This window comes from Gymnoscopelus braueri (genome assembly GCF_963280865.1).
Source record: "Gymnoscopelus braueri genome assembly, chromosome: 10".
Taxonomy (NCBI): domain Eukaryota; kingdom Metazoa; phylum Chordata; class Actinopteri; order Myctophiformes; family Myctophidae; genus Gymnoscopelus; species Gymnoscopelus braueri.
In genome coordinates, this window is record NC_137611.1 from 16,014,171 (window position 1) to 16,033,563 (window position 19,393).

A 19,393-nucleotide genomic window follows, 5' to 3' on the forward strand; every position below is an offset into this window, starting at 1 on the left:
AGCATTGATTCATATACATACAGTGGCTCTTTGTGATTATCCATAAACAATACCTCACTTGTATCAAATGATTTGCTTAAAGCCATCGCAGCAGGACAATTAGGATTCTTGTTCATTGGGGGAATTCAGTGTTTCAGTGTTTTCATAAAGTAGATATTATATGTACTAAAGTGCTTTTAGTAGCATTAAAGAAATTATACATTCACATACTAATCCCCGTTATAAATGCTACTACTTCCTCAGGTGCAAATGTACATACGGTAATGTACTCATGTAAAGTGCTACTTTTCTCTGTGCATACAGAAAACAAGGCTTACTGACACTATTGGGAAATACACATAGCACCTTGAATACAGCACATTCCATCCATAATATGTCTACAATTCATTCAGTGCTGTGTTAGATAGTTTCTCAAAAGTGCTTTAGCTAAGACATTACAGTGTTGTACCTTGTTGTACCATACACATTAAAAGCTCAATGTTACATTTGCGTGGGTGAGTAAGACAACAATAATTAAAAAAAAGAAGAAAAAGAAATATCACATGACGAATGACGGGAAGTTGAGCTTCTCCTATTTAACTGAAAACTCCATCACGTGTTGGCCCACTTCCTGTCTTTGAGGCCATGTAGCGATAAACTGACCTCGGTACAATGTGTGATGTGCACATAATTAAAATGTACAGTGCATGTGTATTTGTCTGTGCACCTTGTGTGTGTGTCTGTGCACCTTGTGTGTGTGTGTGTGTGTGTGTGTGTGTGTGTGTGTGTGTGTGTGTGTGTGTGTGTGTGTGTGTGTGTGTGTGTGTGTGTGTGTGTGTGTGTGTGTGTGTGTGTGTGTGTGTGTGTGTGTGTGTGTGTGTGTGTTTTGACTGTATAGTGTGCAGTCACACTCCCATAAACACACAGTGGCAAAAGGCAATGAAGTATTCCCTTGACGAGTCATAATACAGACAAAACAAGGTAAAAACTATAAAATGTACAGTATGAGCATCTATCTGTCAGCTCCTGCTCCTTCACACATTACTGATGCGCACACTGAGCGGGTTGCTGTCTCTGGCACGGCCACGCTCCTCTCCGGTCTCCCGGTAGCTCTGCTCTAAGCGGATCTTCTCTGGGTCTCCGCTGTCGGGCGTCACCCCACTGCCGTTGCCCTGCTGCTGGTACCCGTGCTGCTGGGGGGCAGTGCCGCCGGTGGACGCTATGAAAACAGGCGTTGTCCTGGTCTTGACCACCTTGTCGAAGAAGGCGAAGTCGGCCACGTACTTGCCCGACAGCGAGAGGGAGACGACGGGCGGGAACTCGTAGCCCCACAGGATCTCGTCGGGCAGGTAGGAGGTGCGCACCTGGCAGGTGGCGGAGGTGGGCTCCACCGTGGCGCTCAGGATCACCAGCAGCTCAAAGTCGGCCAGCTCTGGGTCTGACCACCCGCCACCTGGGAGAGACGGGAGGGGAGGATGGACAGAACATAAGACAAGTCTGTCTGTCTGTCTGTCTGTCTGTCTGTCTGTCTGTCTGTCTGTCTGTCTGTCTGTCTGTCTGATATTGCTGACTTTCTTCCCTCAAAAAGAGGGGAAGAGTTAAGGAGCCATGCCTCGATGTCCAAACCCACCCTTACCCTTAGCAGCCCAGGCTCGTAGGGGACTGGTGTCATCGATGACGTGGTAGAAGGTGAGGGGCAGAATGAGGAAGGGGCTGTCACTTGACGTGTCCACCTGGAAAGGTACGTTCCTCTGATCCAGACGCACTGTCTCCCCCTCCTTGGTCAGGTTTGTCTGGAGCAGTTTCCCTGTCACCTGGAGGGTAGAGAGTTAGAGTTAGCTCATTCTAGGCTACAAGCTAAATTAGTAACTTTACGTCCTCAGCCTGATAGGTTGTGCAAGTGAACCTGAGTCAAATAATCAGATGTAGACCACTACAGCTGGCAGTGACCCACTCCACTACTATTTACATCTATGACCAAAGGCCTATGTCATTGGTTGCTATGGCAATGTTTTAGTTTTAGTTTGCAGAAAAAAAGCACATGAAAGTACAGTTTAAATACAAGGTCAGCAAAATAGGATTAAAAAGGCCATGAAAGCATAATGGCTTGTTTCAAATGGGGTCCTTTATGTACTCAATTCATAGTGAATGTGCAGTCCTTCCTCTGAAGCAAGAACTTCCTGCTGCATTACCGTGGTAAAGTGCTATAGCCTACTTACAACCGGATTCACAACTTCCTCAGCAACAGACCACAGGCTGTGAGAATAGGCAGATAATCATCATCCACTGTCACCATCAGCACTAGATCGTGCGCATTTCTTCCTCATAATTACTGTAGTCACAGTGCTAGAATTGCTGCATGGGCTCCATGACCTCAGAGATTTAAGTGGACTTGGTGTCCAACTGTCATATGCACAGTCACAAAATATTATCAGAACATGCACATTTATTCCAAATTACTGCGAATTTGTATTTTGGTAATTAGACTTTTCTTCAGGTACTGTATACCTAGATGGTTTGAAAGGGAACTTAGCTAACGCACATCGACTGGTGGGTGCTGGGCTAAAGAGGCTTCAGTTCAAAAAGGTAGAGCCCGCACACCAAAACAGGTAAAAGATACTTCTTTATTAGCTGACAACGTTTCGATCCACTGTGGATCGAAACGTGGTTGAAAAGTGGCAGAAAAGTTGGCAAAGTGAGAGACAGAGGATAGAGGGGATTTTATTGTTCATTTTTGCTTTCATTTCATTTTCTCCCAATCCTGTCCTTATGACAATCCCCCCCAATCTCCCAAACCCCATGTGTATAGTCCCTGTCACTGTCAACCACTTCTTCTCATCCGACAGTGAGACACACATGGGTCATCATACATGCATTAGAAGACAAAATTGTCCCTGCCCATATGGTGGCGCTGTTGAAGCGTCGCTACAATGAACAGCAGTGGCCAATGAGCCACAGTATCTACAGTATAGGCTATATATATAATAATCTATAAAGTATTACAATGTTTTACAACTATATCCTGTTCTAAATAAAAAGTCGGTGAGTGATCAGTCATTATGAAGTGTTTGGCACCGTTTGGCCTAGCTCAGACCTACCCAGGACTGGGTACTTTTTAGGCACCAGTTTAGTACCACTTACACACCACTCTACCCACTTCGTTGTAGTGCAAACCGAGGCACAAGTGGACGGTGTGGTGTGGGGTAGGGTGAGGCCATGCATATGGAAAGCCGCCTTATACAGTTACAGCAGTATACCTGTATATCTGTGAGCTGGAGGCCCTGTGGAAACACCAGTTCTCCATGGTGGTGGTGGTGGGCATGAGCTTCACCCCTGCATCATCCGGATGTCCCAGAGGGTTTTTAACCCATTAAGACCTGAGGCCGATTCTACAAATGCCTTCTAAACCAGTAGTTCTCACACTTTCAAGATTTTTCAAATGCTATCCCGGTTTTAACGGTTCAAAGTTCCTTATTCTTTAAAAAGAGCAAAAAAAAATTATGACTTCAAATCATTTTTGAATGAGATAACATACACTTAACTACAGTAAATGCAATGTTGCATTTGGTGTATTGTTAAATCAACGTGGTGTTGTGTTATCTTTTATGACCACAAAACATTTACCCATTTCTGCAGACAAGACTAAACACCAGCCATTATAATGAGACATAATGAAAGATCTAACAGAAATGTGATGATCCCAAAGATGATTCTGCTCTGTAAAACACAAGATCGTTAATTAATTCCAAACAAGATGAGGTAGGTCTAACAAGGCACTCAGAAAATAATGGCATTATTATTATTATTAAAAAATACTTTATTTTAAAGTGGCTACAAGGCTGCACTTTTAAAATAAAGCTTGTTAAATATATGTTGTGTGTTCCAGGGACTATTATTTCTCTGAAGACTTTGCACTCAGGTCTTGTTGTTGTTCTTTAATACCTAGGTTAATAATAAGCCCATAATGTGCCTAACATACATGTCTGCAACAGATTTGCATCAAGGACTGTATAACTGGTCTGGCATAAGGCAAAACGGCATGGGGAACCAATCACTGTGGCCACAGAGAGAGAGTCTTTGCGGTAGCTTATGATACCCCCCCCTCCCCATAACCCACTCTCCTTTCTGTTTAATTTCACTGGAAACACCCACCCAAACAAAGTAAGTGGGTGTGAAATTAGTATGGTTCTTTGTGGTATAACTGAAGGAAGTGATGCTGTTTGTGAAAAAAAAAACTACCTACAGTATCTACCTAACTGGCTCTCATGTGTTTGGATCTCCTATTCTGATTGTGTTTTGAAGTTGTTTGCACAACAGCACTGTGTATTGTATGTGGGAGGGTATTTTTATGCGCCTTATTTTAAAGTTGACATGACTTTACTGCTGGCAAACATGTGTTAATGTTCTGGTACTAGGAATGAATAAGGGCTGGTTTGTTGTGTTTGCAATGTAAGCATTTTCATGGAAGTCTGGACTATATTGAGTTCTGAACACAATGCCAGCCTGTCCAATCTCGCACGGTGACCTGGCTCATCCGATCACAATGCGAGGTTTGAGCATACATTGACCTATAACTTAAAGCTGCACTATGTAACTTTCCTCTTCTACCCCGGATTTCAACCCGGTTTCCTGGGCAAGTGCTGATTTTTTTTTACCATTGAGCTAATAGAGCCTGCCTGTTTGCTCAGGGGATAAATTGAATCTTGACCTTCAGGTCAAAATTTGTGCCAAATCCTGTGTCTAGGTGAGACATGACCTTTGACACGATCTAAATGTGTCAATAGAAGAGCAGGGAGACAAAATACAACCACCCCAATTGTATAAGTTATATTGTATTAACATACTCTACCATACAGATTGGACAACATTTAAATGTTTTATTCATTAGAAGAAAGTTACATAGTGCCTTAACTTAACTTAACTTAACTTAACTTAACTTAACTTAACTTAACTTAACTTAACTTAACTTAACTTAACTTAACTTAACTTAACTTAACTTAACTTAACTTAACTTAACTCTGCTGTCCTCCCAGAGTTCGACCCTCCTTCCAACCACACACCATGTGTGATGCAGATGCAGACCCTGACAGGGGCCTTCCTCTTCTCCCTGGAGACCCAGACCACCATCGGCTACGGCTTCCGCTGCATCACGGAGGAGTGTCCCGCTGCCATCATCCTCCTCATCATCCAGCTCGTCATCACCATGCTGCTGGAGATCTTCATCACTGGGACCTTCTTGGCCAAGGTGTGCAGAATCAATCCTGCTGTGGTGTGACACCCCTGAAATGTATTTTATCCCATCTTTTAAGTGTATTCAGTAGTATTCAACTACGGTTCCAGGAACCTTGAATGCTGCTAGTATTCTATAGGTGATCTGTATTTATTTCATATCCCAGCTCTTAATTAGTCTGAAATGCCTCGTTTAGTTATGTCAATTAGGTTTGTGTAGAATGTCTGCCACTCCGGTGGACAAACCTGGTGGAGATAAAATGCAATGTTCATAGTTATATTTATGAATAGGAACCATCATAATGTTGGACTCATCTTCTATTTTATATTAAGCGAAAGCTTCTATTGTTTTGGCATAGGTTACATTTATATTTTAGTGGAAGGGGAATGAACCAGTCCCTCTAACTGTTGGGCTGTAGTACCCAAGATGCTGAAACATACACTATATCGTATGTGGTCAACATGAGTTGTCTGATAGTTGTCTCCGCCAGGCCGAAAGGCATGGCGAGAGAGTATGTTTTCGCCCCTGTCCGTCCGTCCGTGTGTCCGTGTGTGTGTCCGTCCGTCCATGTGTCCTGTCTGTGTGTTACCACCAAATCTCAGGCACCGTTGGCCCGGTCGCTGCGAAACTGTGCACACACACTCCCTGGATGCCAATTCAGAACCTCTGCCTCAAATTTTTCACATAGGCCTGTCATAGCGCCACCAGGAGGCCGATTTGTGCAAAACCCATTTTTCCCCATTACTCCTACAGTTTTTAACCAAACCTCATGCAAATCGGTACACAGTATCTCTATAGTCATGTGATCAACCCTGATCTGTCCGATTTCCCATATTCCATCCTCATTGGCTAAGGTTACCATCCAAAGTTTGCAGGATTGGTCCGTTTTGAACAAACTGCCTCAAATCATGAACGCAGCTTGCCATTTCCATAAAATTGCACACGCACATTCCCACTAGGCCGAGGAAGAAATGGCACTTAAAACTTTTCACATCAGCCTCATGGTGGCGCTATAACAGGCCGATTTGCATTTTTAACTATAACTGCACCGATCTGCGTGAAACTTTGCACGCCTACTCCCTAGAGGCCAAGGAAAAACATCTGCACTGCATTTTTCACATCTGCTTTTTACAGCGCCACCAGGAGGCCGACTTATGTCAAATACATTTTTGGATATTAATCCTTCAGATTTTATCCAAACATCACGCACATCGGTACAATGTATCTCTATAGTCATGTGATCAAGACGCATCTGTCAGATATTTCATATTCCATCCTGATTGGCTAAGGTTGACTTCCAAAGTTTGCAGGATTGGTCCGTTTTGAACAAAATGTCTGAAATCATGAACGTGGCGTGCGATTTCCGTGAAAATTTGCACGCACATTCCCAGTAGGCCGAGGAAGAAATGCCACCCTTTTCACATTGGCCTATTATAGCGCCACCAGGAGGCCACAATAACTTACCTGACCTGGCGGAGACCTGTGCTCCGAGGAGCACTTTTTCTAGTTTGAATTGTTTCTATTTTATTTGATTGTTTTGCCTCATACTGACTGGGGTATATTTATTTGGCTAGGTTGCTCGTCCAAAGAAGCGAGGTGAGACGGTGAAGTTCAGTCAGCATGCTGTGGTGTCCACACAGGAAGGACGGCCCTGCCTCATGATCAGAGTGGCTAATATGCGCAAGAGCCTGTTGCTAGGGTGTCAGGTAATAACTGCTTTGCGCGCGCGTGTGTGTGTGTGTGTGTGTGTGTGTGTGTGTGTGTGTGTGTGTGTGTGTGTGTGTGTGTGTGTGTGTGTGTGTGTGTGTGTGTGTGTGTGTGTGTGTGGGTGTGTGTGGGTGTGTGTGGGTGGGTGCAGTGCGCGCGCCGCGTGGTGTGTGTGTGTGTGTGTGTGTGTGTGTGTGTGTGTGAAGTCTGATGACCTTATGTCCTGTATAGCAGCTGGCCCAAAAGCGTGTGCAATATTAGTGCATGTGACATACTGTACACTATGTTCTATTTGACACGTACACGGTAATCTGAGTTCCCAGAAGTTCTCGCATACAAACGGGAACTTCACCTATGCAGTGTCTCAGAACAAAGTCACATAGACTGCCTGAGTTGCCTTTGCACCTGGCAGATGACTGGCTTATCATCCCTTTTGTCACCTTTTCGTCAATCTACGCTCTTGTAAGGGCCTATAGTTCAGTTGTAGTATATGTACTTCTCTGACCACAAACGGTTCACGTCCTGTTCTACAGAAGCAGGATGTAGTCTGTGGAAACTACAGGAAAGAGACGGAGGCATGGGGCAGCATGTCCTCTATGAAATTGCTGCCCTGGTGTTATCCCCAGTTATTATTATCATTATTTATTTTATTTCTTTCAGTGGGTTACGGTGAGGGTTAGGGCAATTTCATAGATAGGCTATTGTTTTTCCTGCGCAATGAAACATATTATTTTACAAATATTAATTGATAAAAAATATGTGTGAAGCTACAGTATTAAAGTAATGTTATTTGCCACCTCCAGATAGTGACTCAATATGGAATAACTTACATACAAGTAAGACGCGCGAACGCGGGAAGCGAACGCAAAAAAAATTAAATAAATAACCAAGTAACCAATAAAAAAATACAAAAAAATACAAAACAAATCTGCGTTAAAAGGAGCATTTTAGAAAAATACAAATTCACAAAATAAAAACTTTGAATATTTTTTAACAATTCAACAAAGTGTTTGAAGTGCCTGTTTCACCCACTTCCGGGGGGCGGAGCCAAAATCCGAGCCCGAAGTATTTGTTCGTAGACCCCCACTTAGGGGGGGTAGAAAAAGTTTCGGAGCGATTCGGGCACTTTTCATTTAACATGGGGTTTCAATGGGGAGTTTTTAGGAGCCTTCTCCGGGGCGTGGCTTCCGGGGGAAGGGGCGGGCTTAAACGCAACCTTGACAGGTGTGTTCAGTTTTCAAAGACCTTTCATTTGATGTATGGTACGTCTAAATTGGACATTTACTTATCTCAGAGGAGCTGCACGCAGGCAGTGCACACAGAGACACAGACAGAGACACAGAGACACAACCCGAGCACGGTTTCATAGTAAATTCAACCAATTTTCTGGCAACTATGACAGGTCACATATTATTGTCATATCTGTGGTGTGCATATCTGTCATAGCTGTCATAGCTGCCTTATGTGGAGCTGATGTCATTGCTGCCAGAAAATGTAAGTTCCAGTGGGTTCTGTACTTTTACCATTTTAATATTAAAATAGATCATTAAAGGGATATTTCACTTTCAAAACAAAATTGGGTCATTTTATCGTCTACTCAGGCTTTTGGGATCACCCCACACCGTTTCTAAGTTGCTTGATTCCGTATTTAGAAATTTGATATTCATTTTATCAGACACTATTTTTCTTCCTATACAATTCCCATACAAACCCATTGTAACTTCAAACTCCATTTTAACCATGTTAGATTCATCGGAAACACCGGTCCTTGGTTCTGGTGAGTGATATTGTCCTTCTAATACGTGAGGAGACTGTGTTTTTTCAATTACTTTTTTCATTTATTTTTTATCTTAAAAAAAAAATGGAAATAATTAAATACAATTAAAAGAAATAGTAATCGAAATCGAAAAAACACGGCCCCCTCACGTATTAGGAGGGCAGGATGAGTCACCAGAACAAAGGACGGGTGTTTTTGATTAATCTAACATATTAAAAATGGAGTTATAATTTGGAAGAGAGCACCTGCATTTTCAGGATGGAAAAAAAAACCACTACAAAAAACAGTTAGGTGGATAAAACCCTGAATGAAGGCTTAAAGAGGGTGAATTAAAGATAGCAGGTATTAAGAATTGATTGTACCACAGATTTTTAAGGGAATAGAGGTGCCAAATACGACATGCCAAATACAACATATGCTTCTGTTAAGGTAAGACTCAATTTTTACCACTTTCTGAGCTTGGCAAGTTGCACTGGGAAACTTTTGTAAGTGCTTAAAATATTAGTTTATGGTAAAGAAAATTAAAGAAAAGTAAGTTAAAGGGATATTTCACTTTCAAACATGGTTGGGTTAATTTTAATGTCTACTTGGACTTTTGTGAACACCCCAGACAGTTTTTATTTAGATTTGATATTCATTTTATCAGACACGCCCCCTTCCTATACAAACCTATTGTAACCTCAAACTCCATTTTAACCATGTTAGATTCATTGAAAACACCCGTTCTTGGTTCTGGTGACTGATATTGTCCTTCTAATGCCTGAGGAGACTATGTTTTTTCAATTACTTTTTTCTTTTATATTCTTTTATTTATTCATTTGTTTTCATTTTCCCAAACAAATAAAGAAATTAATGAAAAAAGTAATTGAAAAAACACGGTCTCCTCACACATAGAAGGACAATATCAAGCCAAGTCAAGTCAAGTAAAATTTATTTATAAAGCACGTTTAAAAACAACCAGGTTGACCAAAGTGCTGTACAGCATGATAAAAAACAACTTAAAAAATAAACAGCATTGCAAAACATTTCAAAACAGCAAAAGTAAAAACAATGACCACAAGATAAGAGCATGGGGGAGGGGGGGGGGGTGCATAGGGGGTGCAGGCTGGATGGAGAACATCTAGGGTGGATCAAAAGCTAGGGAGAAGAGGAGTGTTTTAGTCAGGATTTGAGTGTCCAGGGAGGGGGCGAACCTAACAGTGGATGGAAGGCTGTTCCACAGTTTTGGGCCAACCACGGAAAAGGCTCGGTCCCCTTTTTGCCTCGACCGGTCAACCGAGGATCTCAATTGCCGGGTGCTGTCCGGGGGGTTTAGTGATGTAGGGTGGTGCTAGTCCATTTAGTGCTTTAAAAACAAATAAAATGTTTTATATCTATTCTAAATCTGACTGCCAGCCAATGGAGGGAGTATCAGTCACCAGAACCAAGGAAAAGTGTTTTCAATGAATCTAACATGGTTAGGGAGGCACGGTGGCGCAGTCGGTAGCGCTGTCGCCTCACAGCTAGAAGGTCCTGGGTTCGATTCCCGCCGGGGACGCTGTGGGCGCTGGGGGCGTGTCTTCTCCTCCACGTCATCAGCGCCCATACCCTAGGTGGGGTTGGCGAAAGGGCCTACTCTGTGTGGAGTTTGCATGTTCTCCCCGTGTCTCCTAGGGTAGTTAATACCCTCACAAAAACATGTAGTAATCCTGGTCACTATACCGCCTCCCCCATGACAGCCGGGGCGCCTGATGGAGGGGAAGGGAACTGGTTGGAATAACGTGTTCCTTCCACGCGCTACGTCCAACCAGGGAAACTCCCCCCTGTCAGGTGACAAGAAGGTCAGTTGGCTCTCATGCCTGAAGGAAGCATGAGCTCGGCCCTGGCCTCCCTACTGTGGGGGACTGGTGTAATACAGGTGTAGGGCTGGTGTAGCGCCCAGGATCACTTAGGAAATTGGCACCGGGTGAAAAAAAATGGGTTACAAAAATCGCGGGATAAAAATTTTTAGTAAAAAAAATCTAACATGGTTAAAATGGAGTTTGAAGTTACAATGGGGTTGTATGGGAAGGGGGCGTATCTGTTAAAATGAATATTAAAAATGTATATCAAGTCAATTTTATTTAAAACCTGGTTAAAAATAACCAGGTTGACCAAAGCTGATGTTCCTCCCGGGGGAGGGCTGTCCGCACCGAGACCTGGCCATCACCATTGATAATGCTGTGGGGACGTCACCTCGAACTGCGAGGAATCTGGGTGTGACCCTGGACGACCAACTGTCGTTCTCGGCAAACATCGCATCAGTGACACAGTCCTTCAGATTCCTCCTCTACAACATCAGGAGGCTTCGCCCCTTCCTCACTGAGAAGGCAGCGCGGGTGCTCAGGCTCTTGTCTACTCTTAGTTGCTTGTTTTAGAAGAGAATGCACTTAATACTTCTGGTGATTAGTAGTTTCCTTGCCTACCTATGTTGAATGCACTTATTGTAAGTTGCTTTGGATAAAAGCGTCTGCTAAATGACTGTAATGTAATGTAATGTAATGTAATATGTAAATACTGAATCAAGCAACTTAAAAACTGTCTGGGTGCTCACAAAAGCCAGAGTAGACGTTAAAATGACCCCAAATATGTTTGAAAGTGAAATATCCCTTTAATGCACAGGTTAGTTATGATACTGTAATAAATAAACGATCATAAACATTATACTGTAGATAAAAAATAAAATAAAACCGTGTTTTGCTCTGGTTTCAGACCAGTGATCCAGTGATGACTAATGCAGACAGTGCTAATGCTCAGCACCCTGATCATGGAGATATGACCATCTACAGTGTGGTCCAGCATCACTCCGGCCCCGCTCCTACGGCCACCACTGAGACCAGAAACACCACGGCCACGACCCCTGAGACCCTGTATTCTCAGGTTAAAAAGCCTGAACAGTCAACTAATTGACGAGATATGACAAGAGATTCATGTACATGTATGTACAGTATGTGTGCACTGCGCAGTGTGTGTATATTTATTTACAAAGTGCAGTAACTACGTTTTTGGTTACACCAACTTATTTGGTCTAAGAAAACCTACATTCACTGTTTCTCTCTCTCTCTCCGTCTCTCAAAGCGAGCGAGAGAGAGAGAGAGAGAGAGAGAGAGAGAGAGAGAGAGAGAGAGAGAGAGAGAGAGAGAGAGAGAGAGAGAGAGAGAGAGAGAGAGAGAAATTTACTTGAGTAAAAGTACTAAAGTATTGGTATCAAAATGTGCTTAAAGTATCAAAAGTAAAAGTACCAAAATGTTTGAAAATAGCAGATCTACAAGCTCACAACGTGTCGATATGCAACACGTTGTGAGCTTGTAGATCGGCTATTTTCAAATAGCCTAGGTATAAAATATGGCTCAAGTGGTTAATGTATGTTTTATGATGTAATGATTTATATCTGCAAAGTAACTAGTAACTAAAATGTTCAAATAATTGTAGTGGTGTAAAAGTACAATATTTGCCTCTGAAAAGTAGTGGAATAGAGAAGGAAAAGTATAGACGATTGGAAATACTCCAGTAAAGTAAAATTTCCTCAAAATTGTACTTAAGTGTGAGTAAATGTACCTAGTTACTTTACACCACTGCACGTCAGTGAAGAAAAAACGTTGGGTACATCCCTATTTACCAGCGACTTTGCAGGGAAAGGCGCTTATAATAAGCAGACCTGGCGACACTGGCAGTCCAGCCTGCCAGTGGCCAGTTCCAAACACATTAGCACAGCAATGTGTGCATCGGCCGACTGCTTATGCTGAACTAGATTTGTGTGTATGGGTTGGGTGACCTCTTTTGTGTTATTAGTTTGTCTTCTGTTTTGTAGTTAGGCTTTTATGATTCCACCCTGTATGTACTTTTCTATGACTTATCTTAAATTATTAAATAAATCCTTAATGCTTGGGATTTTAAACCTGTTAGGCTTGGCTGTTTGTGGACTGGGAAGGAGGGAGTCCATTAGCTATGTTACACCTAGAGACCCCTAGCCTGGGTCGTAACAACCAGTATTTTTTGAATAGATTCAAATTTCTTAACTGCTCTGACTCCCCATCATCAAACAAGCAAATTGACTCTTATTAGTCCAGGGCTGAGAAAGCTTGTATGAACTTTTTACTCAGGATTTTGTACAAATATTGGTAATTTGTAAATACCTATACATTATTATTTGAAATACCAGGTTATTTATTTCACAGATAGATGGATACCTTCACCCCCTTTGAAGTCGGGCAGGGTTACTCCGTTACATTAATCAGTTCACTTTGAACCCTGGCGCACAACAGTGTCATGCACCCCACATAGCCGATCTACAAGCCCACAATCCGCGCTGTGGTGTGTGGGCTTGTAGTTCGGCTATGTTTGGCATGTGAAACCGGTGTACGGCAAAGCACAAATCAGGCATAAGTCCGTTATACTTGCTCAAATGGGCTCAAATACATCTCTGTCATGCTTGTGGCTTATAAATCCTGTAGGACGCTTAGGACATCTGATGCTGGCCTACTGGTATCCCAAGAGTTTGAATAAACCACGGTGAAGCAGCATTTTAGCAACACAGAATAACCTTCCAGATGATATTAGATACTAACCCTAACCCTAGCCCAGACTCACTTTTAAGTCAAAGCTAAAAACATTTAATATTTTCACTGCCTGCTCTAATGGCAAAAAACATATCTCTTCAGCTTACATTTTACATAGCCTTCTTTTTAATTGTTTATAATGATAACACATCCGTTATTATTGTTGTGGTTATTATTATGTTTTTGTGCATTTAAAAGTGTGTTTGTTTTGCTCTTTTATATTATCTTATGTACTTATGTACTTTTACACTTATTTATATTTCACCATTGCTGTATTTTTATTACTATGTGAAGCACTTTGGATTGCCTCAACGTATGAAATCCACAAATAAGGATGCCTTGCCATGCCTATGTTCGTAAGTGCAAAATAGATTATATATTCTACATATTCATGAACTTGATCAGTCTGACTGCTCCTAAATGAGAAATCTAATGTCATTAGTGTTAAGTGAGTGTAATAAGGTGGAACAACAGCTTTTATTAGTTTGTTCTATTTTTGTCAGTTTATATTAGGTTAGATATTTGTATTTTTGGTTTCCTTTGTTAGGTAAGAATAGGCTTAGTTTTGTATTTAAGACTTGATGGTCCCACCCTGAGATAATGTGTACATGCTTTATCTGAAATACAAAATAAATCCTTGTTTCTTGGGATTTTAAACCTGTGTGGCCTGGCTGTTTGGTGACGGGGAAGGAGGTCCATATTTTATGTTGCACTTGGTGACCCCTAGGCCGGGTCGTAACAACATTCTGTTGTGCATGCCAGAGACATAATAACCAAGTTAGTAACAACTGATTTTAAGGCAGCTCCAGACACTTTATCCAAACTTGACTATTTTCTGGTGTTTTGTTTTGTTTGTGGGGTGCCTTTAAGGGGGTTTCTTTATTGAAATGGCAAGTATAATTAATCCAAGATCAAGTTTAAAGTTTTCTTACAAAACAAATTTGTACTTTCATTTTCTGTATAGTGTTTCTTCTAAAACCACAGTAATCTAATCACAACGGAATGTACTTTGACTCAAAGACGAGGCTGTTACTGCGTATAACACATTTTTATTTAAAACAATGAATAAACATAGTTATGCAATACACATTTGTTTCTGTGAAGCCACATTAAGTAAATACATAAAAACATATTAAAGTATATGAAAAGTCTACGTCAAGCATTTAACAAATGGTTGTAGGCCTATACTGTAGCTCAGAAAGGGAGACGTAGTCGAACCAATAGAATACTTAATTGTTTTTTTAACACCACCGCTATTAATACAACAACTAATATAATTCTCAAGACAATAATAACAGTTTGTATAGAATTTTAACAGTTAAATAATGCTGTAAAATAACAAACTCATTGATGTACATTACAGTGAGCTCTAGGAAAGGAAAGACTTTAGTCAAATCATAATGGCATAAACCCACTCTGTAAAATTAAAAGAAACACTGCACTACCAACAATATTTGAGTTATTATATTTATGAACCAACAACAAAATCCACATTCAATATGCATTGATATTGTAAAATGTTCTCTTACTACTTAAGCCCTAAATACTTGTTGTACAACAAATAGCAAAAAGAGTTGATCTACAAGCTCACAATGCATCGCATCACATTGTGTTGTGATCTTAGATCGTCTTTTTGAAACTTTTAATTTATTTATAACGCATTTTTCTTTTTGAAAATTGCCCAAAATATTGATGCCAGGGTTAATATGGTTAATTGTGTTTACTGAAATCATACTTCTGAATTACAGAGGTTAGGAGAGGATCTATGGTGAATCATTTGGTCCGAGACGAGAAAAGGATAAACTGAAAATAGCTTTGTCAATCTCATACAGTTGACAAATGTAGCATAACAATTTACATGAGCAAGCTAAAAACATGGAGAACCGTCAGAGAGTTGTTGTTGTTACTTCAGTCCTGCTTTTGGCATCTTTCCATGATGTTGACAGTGATGACAGCAGACACCATGATGATCAGACAGACGATGAACAGGACATTCTTCACCAGACACAGAGAGACACTGTCAGAGGAACCCTCTGGTCCAGGATCCACAAGGCAACATGCATGGAGAAGATAAAACAACAAGGTGGTTAGAGTCTCACAACCTGCAACACTGTGAGGTGGTTGCATGTTCTGTCAAATGTAAAACTATGATAAAACATGAAACAACTGAGAGATCCAGATGAAGACATGATTGTTGGTAAAGTCAAAGACATTGATGAATGTCAACTCATTAAGACCTGAGGCTGATTCTAAAAATGTCTCTGTATGTTGCTATATCAGTGGTGCTCAAACTTTTTGACGTCACGGACCCCCAAATGTATTTGGCCGCGGACTCATCTCAAAATGTTTTGTTCCAGGGACTCCGGAAGCAAAGATTTGCTTTAAAAAATACATACATTAAAAAATTTGCACAAATATCCACAATTTCTTAAAAATAGCAGATCTACAAGCTCATAGCACTGCACGAAGTGCCGCGCTATGAGCTTGTATATAGCTAAAATCTAAAATGACACAGATGCTTTCCCGGTTTTAATGGGGTAAGGAAGCTTTTAACCGTTATCGTTAACTTATTACTGAAATAATGAATGACATGACCTGAAAAGTGAAACATGTTTTACCTGAATCCAGCTGACACAGAGGTGTTGTGTCATTGCTCCAGCTGACTTGGTTGCTATGGCTACAGATGACTGACTTGTCAGACATGTAGAGAGAGAGGCGACCAGTAGAGGTCATGATGTTTACATTTTCTCCAGAGCAGTGTGGGGTGTTATCACATGTAAAAGTGTTTGTGACAGAAGAGTCCTTGGTGCTGCATTTCACTGTCAGGTTACAGGACTCAGGGCTGGAGGACACTGGGTCTACTGTCATGTTTACTGGGGACACTGCATCTGGAAAAATCATGAAGGTTTTTATCTTTTTAGCCCTACCTATGTTCCTTAAGCTCCGTTATGTTCCCTGGAACCTATCACACCGCTAATCAATGGCACTTTATCAGCTGATGCCTCGCTCAGGCGTGCCCAACGGGCTAAATGTTACTTCTGTCGTAGCAACTGCCTTGTTTTCAATGCCACTATTTGTATTAAGTCGACATAGTCCACACACAGGCCAGATAAAATGTGACATCTTAGTGATGCATAGTGACACATACAGCCTTCTACATACATGACACCGAAGGGATGGCTCTGATGCTGAGAGAGCATATTTGAATCAAGCATATCTTTTTCATTTATTTTATACAAGCAGTTAATCATTGTCACGTGTGCGTTAGAATGCCTCCACCAACTAAAGACAAGAGTAACAAAAATACTAATAGACAAGTACAGTATGTTGGTAGCCCCTTTCGGGACCCTGTATACCTTTTTTTGTATTTTCCAAAATACAAAAAAGGTAAACAGGGCCCCGAAAGGAGCTAAGTATGTTGGTAGACCAGCAGATGGGCATCAGACGGTGTGTTGTATGCTGATTTGCACACAACACAGCTCTACTGCAACTCTCCTGCCTCACCGGCACATGGCAAGGCCCCAAAATATCAAACAAAAACAGGCGAGGAAAAACACACCACTGCACCTCTATAAATTGTCAATTTGCCAATCCACCTGCCCCAAAATAGGACTCTTATTGTTTAGCTTTTGAACGTATTAGTAACAAAATGAATAAGACATGACATGAAAAGTGAAACATGTTTTACCTGAATCCAGCTGACACAGAGGTGTTGTCTCCTTGCTCAAGCTGACCTGGTTGCTATGGTTACAGATGACGTACCCCTCAGACATGTGGACAGAGAGGAGACCAGTAGAGGTCATGACCTCTGAACTCTCTCCTCCCGCCTGAAAGCAGTGTTGGTTGCTGTCACATGTAAAAGTGTTTGTGACAGAAGAGTTCTGGCTGCAGCAGGTCACTGTCAGGTTACAGGAATCAAGGCCGGGGAACTTTGAAACCACTGTCAGATTTACTGGAGACACTCCATCTGGGAAAGAAATTAGAAGTTTTTATTTAACAAGACATTGACCTCAATTTTGATGGCAGTCAATTTAGATGGGTTTGTAAGTTTGAGTGGTACCAGTGAAGCTGGAGCTAATGATTTAAAAAGGTGGGCTTAATGAAAAAGCACAACCCAGCACAAGGACACTGGCTTTTATTTAATTTGATATCCATTTTATTTCCGGTCTATGTGTCGTATTATGTTGACATGGTTCTTCAAATAAAGAAGATGTGTGACTTCTAACTATAAATGCCACAAATCTCTGTAAGTTAGTGATTCAAGCTGCTGCCTTACGGAGTAGGGGCGGGGGGGGGGGGGGGTGTGGATGTTAACAGATGTGTAGTGCTGATGACCCAATGCAACTAGAAAGAAAAGCAGGGGCGCCAGTCTCTGGAACAGAGCCTGGGAACTGAGCCTGGGGGACGCCCAGTTCAACGGTTTTTAAGTCCTTACTTAAGACTTTTTATTTTCTTTGACTTTTAATCACATTTGATTTGATTTGATTTGAAAGTTTGATGACCCAAGGAAGTGCCATGTCCACTGTGAAGTCAATTGGATGAGTGGTTTTCCAGACGTCTTCCACTTCCAACGGCACGTGGGTATGGGCGTGCACTAGTCTATCTATAAATTGCAGAAACCTGTGTGTGTCTGTCAAACAGATGACAGCTTCCGTTTCTTGTCCTTCACTTTCAGGAGGCGTAGTTCCAGACTCTACAGTATGCAGCATTCAGAGATTGTGGAATAGTTGTCTGGCTCTGCAAGACTCCCCCAACACTGATGATGATTAGCATCTGCAGGACACTAATGCATTGTCTAATGCATGATCCATTAAAGTAAGCCGCCTGCCTTCATATGCAGTTGTCTTAATTGATAAAAACAGAAGTCGTTTACATTCTTAGCAGGGAAATAGAACCATGACAGATTTACCAAGGTATTACATGATTTGAAAAAATGTGTGCCTCTTTTAGATTACTTTAAGGAACTTACCTTGAACTGTCACATTGACAGTAACAGTTTTGTCTTCATCTTTAGTTATTATTGCTGTGTAAAGTCCACTGTCACGTTTAGTTAGATTCTTCAATAACAAAGAACCGTCTCCCACATTAAAAGTAAGCCTTCCTTTGTAGTTTGTAAAGGTGATATTTGTGTGTCCGTTGAAGCTGTATTTGAATACATTGATCCTGGTGTTGAATGTCCACTTAAGTTCGTAAGCGCCATGTATCAGGTCAGGTCGCTGGATGTGTAGATGTGCATCCTTTCCCGTCTGAACATGTTCTTGCTTCACATCACTGGACACCGCTGGAAATTAATTACACAACATTATCAACATTTTAATAGTGTCATACTAAAAACTGTAACACACATAGATATTGCAACAAAAAATAAAACAAATATTCCAGGCCCTACTTTCTGTGAGGCAACAGCACCAACCATAGGCCACCTTTCTGTGACTGTATGTTGCCATTGTGTGTGCAGTCAGAGATGGGCGAAAAATATATCAAAAAATATTTTTGATACAAAATAGAAATACTGGTAATTTTTTTTTATCAAAATACAAAATACTGGTCAGAGAAATATATTTGAGATACAAATATGTATTTTGGATTTTGGAAATACATTTTATAAAAACTGATTCAATAATAAGTCAATTCATAGATTGCCAAATATTAAATGAATTGTCTGTGTCAGAATATTGACCAGGATACTGACACCATGGATAGGATACACACATACTCTTGCTTCTTGTGACTGATATTGTCCTTCTAATGCATGAGGGGGGGGTTGTTTTTTATGGAAAAAAAAGTTTTTAAATAAATAAAATGAAAAAATAGGAAAACATAATTGAAAAAACATGTCCCACTCAGGGATTAGAAGGACAATATCAGTCACCATAACCATGGACGTGTGCAATATTGAATCAAGGACATTAAAAACAGGGTAAATGATAAAATGACAGTTTTTTAAAGTGATACCCCTTCCATACTGTATGTCTAACTGGAAGTGTTAGACACATTGAATATGGAAGTGAGATTGTACTGAACAGGAAATGCTATCCTTGTCTTATGCCTCTTGAGGTCTAAAAAACATCTGTTACATAGCTGTTATTCACTATTCTAAGGCACCACACAAAAAAAGTGGAA

The 19,393-nt window shown here is 41.1% G+C and overlaps 2 protein-coding genes and 2 long non-coding RNA genes across 5 annotated transcripts in view; 2 read left to right on the top strand and 2 right to left on the bottom strand.

Moving 5' to 3' along the window:
- Positions 1-728: 728 nt before the first annotated feature.
- Positions 729-1,721, bottom strand: LOC308093063. Its single transcript, XR_013933841.1, has 2 exons — positions 1,616-1,721; positions 729-1,432 (listed from the first exon to the last, which is right to left on the bottom strand). It is a non-coding gene; the product is annotated as an uncharacterized lncRNA (long non-coding RNA).
- A 1,057-nt stretch (positions 1,722-2,778) lies between these two features.
- LOC308093387 (ATP-sensitive inward rectifier potassium channel 10-like) lies at positions 2,779-7,299 on the top strand (the record flags this gene model as incomplete). Its single annotated transcript, XM_080439723.1, has 4 exons — positions 2,779-2,824; positions 5,013-5,224; positions 6,784-6,915; positions 7,240-7,299. The coding sequence occupies 4 exons, from the start codon at positions 2,779-2,781 to the stop codon at positions 7,297-7,299; spliced, it is 450 nt and encodes a 149-aa protein (XP_080295849.1).
- A 1,004-nt stretch (positions 7,300-8,303) lies between these two features.
- LOC308093061 lies at positions 8,304-11,713 on the top strand. Its single transcript, XR_013933840.1, has 3 exons — positions 8,304-8,410; positions 9,070-9,122; positions 11,424-11,713. It is a non-coding gene; the product is annotated as an uncharacterized lncRNA (long non-coding RNA).
- A 2,596-nt stretch (positions 11,714-14,309) lies between these two features.
- LOC308094452 (uncharacterized protein) overlaps positions 14,310-19,393 on the bottom strand; it is a 6,304-nt gene continuing 1,220 nt past the window's right edge. For both annotated transcript variants that reach the window (XM_080441113.1, XM_080441112.1), the window contains exons 3-6: positions 18,240-18,551; positions 16,959-17,237; positions 15,889-16,158; positions 14,310-15,303 (exon numbers count right to left, since the gene is read on the bottom strand). In XM_080441113.1, coding sequence (XP_080297239.1) covers positions 15,179-15,303; positions 15,889-16,158; positions 16,959-17,237; positions 18,240-18,551 — 986 coding nt within the window. In that variant the 3' untranslated portion in view covers positions 14,310-15,178. The remainder of the gene's footprint in view (positions 15,304-15,888; positions 16,159-16,958; positions 17,238-18,239; positions 18,552-19,393) is intronic.